General features: G+C 35.7%; 2 protein-coding genes across 2 annotated transcripts; both read left to right on the forward strand.

Moving 5' to 3' along the window:
• The first annotated feature begins 3,881 nt into the window (after positions 1-3,881).
• Positions 3,882-6,955, forward strand: LOC134816564 (uncharacterized). The gene is made up of 3 exons (XM_063825466.1): positions 3,882-3,939; positions 4,084-4,212; positions 4,391-6,955. The coding sequence occupies exons 1-3, from the start codon at positions 3,887-3,889 to the stop codon at positions 5,355-5,357; spliced, it is 1,149 nt and encodes a 382-aa protein (XP_063681536.1). The 5' UTR covers positions 3,882-3,886; the 3' UTR covers positions 5,358-6,955.
• A 226-nt stretch (positions 6,956-7,181) lies between these two features.
• LOC134816832 (TATA-binding protein-associated factor 172-like) lies at positions 7,182-9,923 on the forward strand. The gene is made up of 6 exons (XM_063825825.1): positions 7,182-7,270; positions 7,609-7,732; positions 8,281-8,383; positions 9,239-9,354; positions 9,535-9,684; positions 9,795-9,923. The coding sequence occupies exons 1-6, from the start codon at positions 7,260-7,262 to the stop codon at positions 9,921-9,923; spliced, it is 633 nt and encodes a 210-aa protein (XP_063681895.1). The 5' UTR covers positions 7,182-7,259.
• Positions 9,924-10,149: the final 226 nt, after the last annotated feature.

Raw genomic sequence — 10,149 nt, forward strand, 5'->3', positions numbered from 1 at the left:
AGCATGTACTATTCTGCAGCAGCTCCTCAATCGACAGATCCTCTGGATGGCCTGCAACACCACGTCCTGGAGCTTGTAGTAGGATCTGCCTTCAAGCAACTGTTCAGTGACACAGCATCACCCGAAGTTACCTTGTTTGAGATCATGAAGACCAATTGAAATTGGGGAGAGCTCGACCTGCAGAACATCGTCCTCACTGATATTCCCACTTGCTACAGGACCGACGTAGAAGACCTTCTGCCCTCCACATCAACAATCAGCCCAGAGGAGACTACAAGGAATTCTTAGAGCTTGCTTAAGTAATCCTTGGAGAAAGCATTGAGAGGAAGAAAGGATGTACGTATTCCAGATACAAAGACCTGGAGCTGATCATCATGGCAGATGGATGGCTAAATTAATTTACATCCTGAAGATAGCGCTTCTTCTTCATCAGATCCCACTTCACTGGATGAAGAAGAAAGAAGTGCAGAGGATGGCTCTCTTTGTTGTTTTTGTTTACCTAAAAGCTTGGTTCAGTGCTCCCTTCCTTGAGTCTGCAGCCTCCAACGACATCCATCTGTTCCAGAGCCTACAGAAGTACAAAAGTGTGGACAGAAAGGTAGCAGCCATCACTACAACAGTCCTCAACAGGCATACATGGTACTTGACGGAAGAGCTTGTCCCACTCTCCTTGTTTGATGACAATCTAGCTCTAGATCAGAGAACTCTCCTTGCAATAATATGTCAATTTATTTTACTCTACAATCTAAAACTATTATCAACATGGCTAAATGCAAGATGCCTCGTAGAGAACTTCCCTTTATCTTCTGGAGAAGCTACCATACTCTAAACTTCCCACCAATGGTGATGTATTTCGGAGACTAATGTTTGAGATCCAGGAAAATCATGGATCTATCAGTCTATCCACTGCATCTATCACCGTTATGGAAGAACTGCGCAAGGTGTGGGAATACGCCGCGCTGGTCATAAGGATATCCTTCAAACTAACTCTAGCATAGTGAGGAAGATTTCCTCTCTTCACGAATCTTACAAATAGTTAATGAAGATTTCACGACGACAAACGGAATTGTTTAAGAAGAAAGAAGATACCTTCACGAAGTCCTTGGTCCTTGGAGCTACTCTTTGATGTTACCGTGAAGTCCATCCATGGATCAGGCCTTAATACAGCTGAAGACCGTGAATTCCTTCTACGCCACTGGGACAAGACAGTGAGTTCTACACGTGACAACGGTACAAAGATCCAAGAAACTTGCTCGAGAAGAACACTACCGGAACTACTACTGAGCCCTCTGACGTCTCCCCTTCAGGCAGCCCCGGCCTGTTAAAATTTGGTATAAAATATGGGCGTGGCATGTAATCGACTTTCCCGGTGGAGTTGGAACTTGAGTTGGTTGTTATTTAACCTTTTGAACGTCAGATAAGCTTTGTTGAAAAATTATTTGGATATTTTTTGGTTTTATGAACCTACCTAATACACACACAGAGGTTAGATATTTCAAATAACTGCACACTGCACAGAAGAAGATAGACTTCGCAAACACCTTGGCCTTCCTCTTCCAGCAAATTGTGGTTCTGTGCTTGATAGTACAGTGCTGTACCATCTAACCGTATAGACTGTGTGTGATGAAGATCACTGACGCCTTGATGGTTACGTCAACTCCCAGAACCTCATCCATTGGAGTTCTACTAAGCTGGTTGAAGTGGTGCTGAAAGCTTTTTTCCTGAAAAGGTGACAATCTGGTGCGCCATCAGCTCTTTGGCATCTGGGACCCCACTTTCACAAGGAAAATTGATGCAGACTATTTAGTACTTAAAGGAGCTGATCCTTTCAGCTGACAGCACTCCTAAACTTGAAACCCAGAAAGGAGCATAATGGATAATTAATCAAAACCTTTCACACCGTGCCTATTGGGGCAGTATCCAGGTAGCCCGACCCCTGTTCACGAACAGGTGTTTGCGAACACCTGTTCGTGAACAACTTATGACATGATGGTTACCAGATTATATGACTGCATAATAAGAGTAACCCCTTGACTCTTGAGCCGTGTCATGGCTTATTAAACAATTAAGCAACCTTACGAGATCAGTTCACATCATGCATCTTGGTATCTTGTCAAGTGGACTCAAGCTGGTAAAACCCTTATTGTCTCCAGAGCCAACCCAAGCTTTTGCGTTTTCTGCAACAAAAGGCATGCTGGTATATCATGCGCTGCTCATGACCCTGTAGCCCCTTCTGATGCCGGAGGTCTTGCTAATTCCTCTGCTCCTCGTGATCGTGTCCGCTTGAAATGTAACAATTGCGTTGTTATGAATGTCCACCGAGAATCTTCAATCCTCGATGATATTCTACATACTACTACAAAGAAGATAACAAAGCTTTGTCCTGTGCATCAACTCCCGGACTCCATTCCACCAACTCCTCAAGCCACGCTAGATCGAGACAACACTGAGCCCTTTACTAGTCCAACTACACAGCAAGGAATAAGGATCACAAACATCCTTGCTCCCACCACCTCCAGCTGATGTATTGCAGCCTAGTCCTCCAGCTGATCATCCCCCTTCTACAAACAGAATAGGACACATTCGGACCAATCAACTATTCACGAACACCTTTTCGCGAACAACTGTTCACTAGATGGTACAGAAATGAAGATCACTGGACACTGCCACCTTGACGGTTATGTCACCTTCCAGAACCCCATTCTACTAAGCCACAGCAAAGATAAACACATACACACACATACACATACACTTGAACGCCTAGTTTATGCTGTTAGGAACTGTAATTAAGGTTCTGCAATTAAAGTTCTCTGAATGAAATCAGTTTTGAAAAAATTTAATCCATTAAATGGTTTTAATAACTGCACTGTCAAGATTAGAAAAGTGAAAAAACTCAGAATTGTTCTTTTTATTATAAAATATGATATTGTATAGTAATTGATGTTAAATAAACATAATATACCATTAACATATTATATATATATAATATTTGGTTCACTGATACCAAATTCCGGTAATTTCAGTTTCATTTCATCAAAATATGTAAATTGCTGTCTTAGCATTGTATTGTTATGTTATGGTATCTCAAGAGATGATCGTTTCCCTTTAAAAAAATTGTATTCCACAATTTCACTTTCGAAACATTTTTTAGTCTTGAAGTTTGGCTATATTAATTATTTTTTTAATAAAAATGACTCTTTTTTTTTACAGTACTGTATTTTTTTATTTAGAGTGATTTGTTCGTGATTTTTCTACATATTTTTCTATGCAATTTTTCATGCATTTTTTTCATGCATTTCCACGTCCTGCACAGCAGTTTGAAGCTTCTTTAAAGCACCTTTTTACCAACATCATCAGCACGATTAAAATAACATAACCGCTAACCAGCTAACCAAAGCTATCCAGAAAATGTTTATTTCCTAGCTCAAAGCTCCGTCGCACTCATTTTATGGCAAAAGCAGTACAAAGAAGACAGTTTTGTGGCAGACCACACCCACAGTGATCGGCGAAATTTTACGAAAACTTAAACCCATATCTCTAACCCCTGAAATTTGGGTTAAATTCTGAAACAAATTACTTGACTTGCATAGCACCATGTAAAGCACGGTGTATTTGCAAATTTATTGCTTGATTAAAAATGATATTGAAATGAATCCCAAACTGATGTTAATATAATATAAAATGACTAAATCATAATGAATCTTTCTTTGTCTTCTTAAACACAAAGATCACTTGTCTCACTGTTTCAATTTACTGACTTTTACGAACAGAAATAAATCAATACTGTTTAAATTATAATTTGTTTCGATTTCCAGATCTTAATCATCTTGAAATTCTTGACGATTTTCCTCTTGGTAACTAATTTTTGATGCTTCATACTTGTAGCATGGCATTAAAAAGGAAGCGTGATGAGGATGATAATCCAAAGACTCGCTACCGGTAAAACAAATATTTACCATTTCTAACACAACATAGAAAATTAAGCTAGGGTTATCAAGCAAACATATTTGTTGCTCCTAAATTTCAAATTGAATACATGCTTCATCTTTCAGAGAAGATAAAACTATATAAAACCATTTTCAGGCAAGACTCCGGTTACCAGTCTATTAGCTGTGAATTGAACCAGTTTGACTCTGATATTGTGTATCCAGATCAGGAGGAGGTCTCCACGAATGGTTCCGTAAGTGATGAGATGGAATCATCAGACACATGGTAATTTATTCTATAGAAACATAATCCGTTCACCGTTGCCAGTTTTTATCTTGAATTGTTTCTTAGTATCTTGAGCAGATTGTATTTTATAAATCTATGATCTACATTCTACAATATAGTATAGATTTAAACTGGTCATTTTAGGCCTCATTTGGAATGATGATAAATCATATTTCAGGTGTCCCGGTTATAATATAATGGAGATAGAAGATCAGAGTTATAATCCATATGTAAAAATACCTGTGCCCTTCACAGGGCTGTCATGTCTTGATATGTTGTTATCAGTTGAAGAAGAAATAGATCATACAGAACAAGATCAATTGCTTGATGAGCTCTTCCGGGAGTCAGAAAATTTTAGTATAGTCCCCTCTCCTCTTCTTGGAATAGAGATAATCGAAACAAAGATGGAAGGTCACAGTCATGGCTTTAATGACGAGAGAAAACAAAATATCAAATCAAGTTTAGATCATGATGATATAATATGGAAGCTGAACGTCAAAAATTTTGATGTACAAGTTATGAACCTACTAATAGGTTGTCATGCCTACCAAAAATTTAAAGTCCAGGGTGAAAAAAGTGGAGACACTTCCAATGTAAATGTTAAAACATGGGGGATTTCTGACTTTAATTGGAGCAACCTAAAGAACATTTTAGAGTCCGACGGAGATGTTGAGATAACGAAAGAACGCCCGGGGAGAAAACAAAAGTGGGAAAAAGTTGAAAGATTTTGTAAAAGAAACATAGTTAAGAAAAGATCTGTAGCATTTGCAGAAAATCTTATTCGAGGTTTGGCATTACATGAAATTAATAAAAAGCTGAATGCTAATGCAAAAGATGTTATGGATCAGAAAGAACAAAAGGCTTTGAAGAACAAATTTACCAATTTTAGTCGGAGAGATAGAGGGGCAGGAAAAAAGTTAGAGGAACAATTCCTCAATGAGCATAAAGTGCTTAACAAGTTCAGTGGATGTAGAGAAGTTGACGAATATTTTAATAAAATAACGATATTTATTTTTGATTTTGAGGGACATCTAGAGTATGTCAGCCCCACGCTCTGCGAAGAATCAGTGTATTTGTATAAAGGGGACTCCTGTGAGTTTTTCTTGATAAAAAATTTGAAAGGATTTTGCCGAATCGAAGATTAATTAATGGTCATGCTTTTGCTTTGGGATAGTTTTTATCTTATTTTGAAAATTATATTTTTGTATTAAGTATCCTATCTATTATCTTTTCTATGTAAAGTATTCTTTTAAAAGTTAAAGGATTTGTCTGAGTTGATATTACTGGTATGAAAACCGTCCTGATCCGACAAATGTATCAGTCCACACAGAAATATTGGTTCTGAATATTAAAGTTTATGATCAGACGTTTCTGTTCCCAATTTGAACGCGATAATTTCTTAAACCAACATTTATTGAACAAATTTTTTACAATGAGAAGTTGCCAAAATTATAGGTAAGGTTGAAGAGTCGTTTTGTAGATTATCGGATCATGTCGGTTTTTTGGCGTTGAAAACTTCGTCACAAACAGTGTTCAATAGTTGAATGTGCATTACATTTATTGTATTCAATATAATGGTGTGCTAGCTTAAAGCGTTAACAGATCTAGTATTCCAAATTGAGAAATTTATTGATATTTTGCGCATTTTGCCCATGTCTTTTGGTCATGCTCGCTAATGATTGAAAAAAAGATAGAGTGGGTAAAGTTACTGTAAAAGGTCGTCTATGCGAACCTTATAGTGAGTTGGGTTTAAGGTTACGTAATGAGTAAAAGCCAGATGTTATTAAATATAATTGCACTGTGCTCTTTTGAAAGCTTTTAAACGGTTTTACGTACTGTTTAACAATTTCTCCGAAAAAGATAGAAATTTAATCTTACCGTGATTAAACTGTTATTGTACTCTGTCTAGTGTTACCCACAGTATGGGTTAGGTTTACTGCAATGTGGACTAGTTTAGATTTAAGTCTAGAACAAGTACTTAGAAGTACTTTACATTGCGTTAAACCTCGCCCATTCTGTTTATCTTGTATTTAAACGTATCTTTCTAGATTTGTTTAATATTTTGTATGAGAGTCTTAAATTTAAAGAGGGCGCATGACAATCAGCCATGTTAAAGAGTTAAAGATCGTGCGAGCTTTGAGAACAGTGGTATTTAAAAGTTGTATACTTGTATTAGTGAATAGTGATATTACGACATTTACATACTTGTTTTTCAGTTTGATAGCTCTGTAAAGTTTTAAATCAAGCGAAATGGTACTACCATTCTATAGTGGTTATGATTCAAGATCATGTTGTAGTATCGGCATCGATTAGATGCTGGTGAATGCTTTAAAGATTTGGCCCAAGAAATACCTGGGTCACTTTTTGTATGCATGATATTATGGTTAGTCTTACGTACTGTTTTACTCTCTTTTCAAAGTAAATACAGTGCATTTTATAATAAAAAGGTTCAAGCTTGAAATTCAAGTATCTTTAATTTTTATCTGACACCCTGAATAGCTTCTGATTTTATCTTTTTATGTTACGAATAAGTACTGCTTTTAATTTTTTCTGTTTATGTGTTTTTAAGTCTGGTTTTTAAAATATTTTCCCGAAATGGTAACCAGGTAACCGTGGTATATTTTTATAAAATTATTACACGTAATGTTTTATACTCTCTTTTCAGAGTTATAGCTTTATAGCAGTGGAAATTTTCAAGTCATCCCAATATTAATAACTCAGCTTTTATTTCTCTTTCTAATCCAAGATAAGGCTTTTTACTGTTTTCATCTGTCTATTGTTAATGATAACTAAACTCGATTTCAGGGATACTTAACACCCAAAAATTAAAATTAAAGTATACCGAAATCAATACCTTGAAATTTTAAGATTGAAGTCAAAACAGCCAAATTAAGAAAACCTTGTTTCATCGAATAAAGAAGTATAAATCGTTTTCCTTACAACTCTTGTGTTGATTTATGTATAGATATGTGACGGGCTACACGCACTAAGGGAGTAATCTCCGTGACTCCTCCTCTAAGAAGAAAGCTACCGTAACACAGCAGACAATGTCTTCAAGGTTAGTATTTAATTACTAAAATATCAGTAATAATTAATAATACATAATCGTGTATAGTACTAGTCGTGTGTACTGTGATACTATTTTAAATGACACCTACGATAAGTCAAATATATTACATATTGTACATGTTAAATATGTTTAAAATATTGTATGATATGTAAGATATGTTAAATATGTTAAATATGTTACATACACTATGTAAGATATGTTAAATATGTTAAATATGTTAAATATGTTAAATATGTTAAATATGTTAAATATGCTAAATATGTTAAATATGTTAAATATGTTACATACACTATGTAAGATATGTTAAATATGTTAAATAACTGCAGGTTAGACAGACTGCTAGTACTGCTGGACACTGGCTCCACTGCTGTAGTAAGGTCAGCAGCAGCTAAACAGCTGGGAGACATCCAACAATCCCACCCTCGTGAGCTGCAGAACCTTCTCCAGCGGGTAATTACTAATTGGTTAATTGATTGTTAATTACAGTAGAACCTCTGTTATATAATACAGGGCCCCAATTCCAAGTATCTGAAGTCCCTCAAATAACCTGTCAAGCGTCTCAGCTAGGAAGTCTTAGGCAGAACGTTTTAAAACAGGAAGTGTTAATTGTTTGCAAATCCCGTGCATTTATATTATTATTATATATAGGGATTATAGCACATATTATGAAGCAACAAAATACTATTAGAGTTACAATTAGCGTTACTTTCTCACCTGTTAATCGGTCACTAAATTTAAATTGTTCAGTGAATGGGCATATCTGCGTATGATTGATAGATAATTCGTATTTTAACTGAGCAAGAAACTAGCCAATAGCAATAATAATAAAATTAAAATCAGTTCGTATGTACATCGTTTTTCTTCAAAGGGAAAACAGTCTCACACAGTTTGATCCAGTATTATCGAACCTCCAGAGAATAAACACCTGTTGACCTGTTTGCAATATATAAGCTAATCTTAAAATAAGAAATGATATTTGTTACAGTAAATTACTCCAGGTTTATGTGTATCTGAAGTCTAAGACGTGGGAGAGTAGAGTTGCTGCTGGGGAGGCTATCACAGCTATTGTTCAGCATGTTCCTCTGTGGGGCAACTGTAAAGGTAAGGCTATCACTGCTTTTACTAAATTGTTTTATTATTAAATACATTTATATAATTACATATCATTACTAAATACATGTAAGTACATTATCTATGCTTTACAGTCTACTCAGTACTATACATACAATCGCAATCCATACATATGTCATATACCACCAGTCTATAATACACACTGTAATCATTACATTCAAGTTATATAATATTTACTGATACATAACACATGTGGCACTTTGTAGAATGACTAATGAATTTAGTTATTGAACTTCTATACTGGTTAATAATTACTAAAGTATTGGCACGATAAATGTCTAATAATTACTGAATAATTGGAACATGTGCTCTCTAGCAATCACTAAATTTTTAGAAAGTTAAAATAAGTAATTCTAATTCTAAGTACCTAGGGGTCGTTCAAATATTACGCAAGCCACTTTACACACAGTTAATAGCTATTGTGTAGAAATCCCATTAGCGCTTTTCAGAACCCTACCCTTAGGCTGAATTACGTAATATTGGTCCCTGTAGTATAATGTAAAAACTAAGTTATTTATACTGTTTAAAAGCGACTAGTATTACGTTACATTCTAACTAATAAACTTCCTTTACAGCATCACCTATAGTTTCTTATATAACTATAATAACTAACTCAAATAATCAAATATTTACTGATAAATTGCTGTATTAAATTTGACTAAATTTACCTTAGTCGGTAATATTATGGGGGTCAAATTTGGTTCTTTTCGGGCCAAACAACCATAATATTATAGGAGTCCATATTTTTAACACCCATAATTCCACCCCCCATAATATTACCGACTAAGGTATTCAGATCTATTTATTTACACCCAATATCTCCAGTGGAAGAGGAACAGTGTGGATACCTAACATTCCAAACCTTCTCACTGGAAGATGTCATGAGGCATGGTACCCCACTACTGGCTAGTGTCGGAACCGAGTTCGATTCTCATTTAGCGGTTAGTTCCTGTTTGTGTGTTTAGGTGTTTTTCGTGTGTCAATTTGATGGTTTAGTTTCATATGGCTTGACTCATCTTCAAGCTGTTTCCTTTCTGTCTCGGAAAAGTATAAACTTCTTGAATAGTTGAATTACAATGAGCGAAATCAGTATAATAATTGAATCTGACCCACTGTTCCAGGACCAACCAGGACAGAAGCAGCGGCTATCTAAAGAGCTGGGTTTAACGGTGGGTAATGTTCAGCTATCAGATGATCTGTTTAATGACGAGGATCTGGTTCAAGCTCCTCCTCCTCCTCCTGCTAACATCAAACCTGAGGACCTCAAGAGGGTCAGTGCTATTTGTTAACAGTTTGTTTATCTGTTGTTTGTTGAACTCTTGACTTTAACCGTATGGTCAATAAGCCTGATATAATGAATAATCAGTCCTTTCTTCTTCAGAGTATAAATAGTTTACTGAACGGTGACGAGACCTTATCGGCAAGGGAAAGAAATAAAGCTAAACGTAAAGCTAAACAGTTATCTCGTCAAAACAGCCTCAGTGGACCAAGGTTTGCTCATATTATTTGACACCAAATATTTCCTTTAAGAATAATTAAATAATTTTAAGAATTACAGATACTTACATGTGTTCAAGTAATTATATAATATGGTCTAGAACCTTATCATTTAAATTTAAATCGAAAGAAGGGATGAAGATGTCAGCCTTAGAGCTTGTTGGGCCCAAACATCTTTCATCTTTTAAAGGAATTATAGGGGAATTGATCCTGAAATCACCACCAAAACTGTGTTTTAA

This window comes from Bolinopsis microptera, chromosome 6 (genome assembly GCF_026151205.1).
Source record: "Bolinopsis microptera isolate Bmic1 chromosome 6, MBARI_Bmic_1.0, whole genome shotgun sequence".
NCBI classification, from domain to species: Eukaryota; Metazoa; Ctenophora; class Tentaculata; order Lobata; family Bolinopsidae; genus Bolinopsis; species Bolinopsis microptera.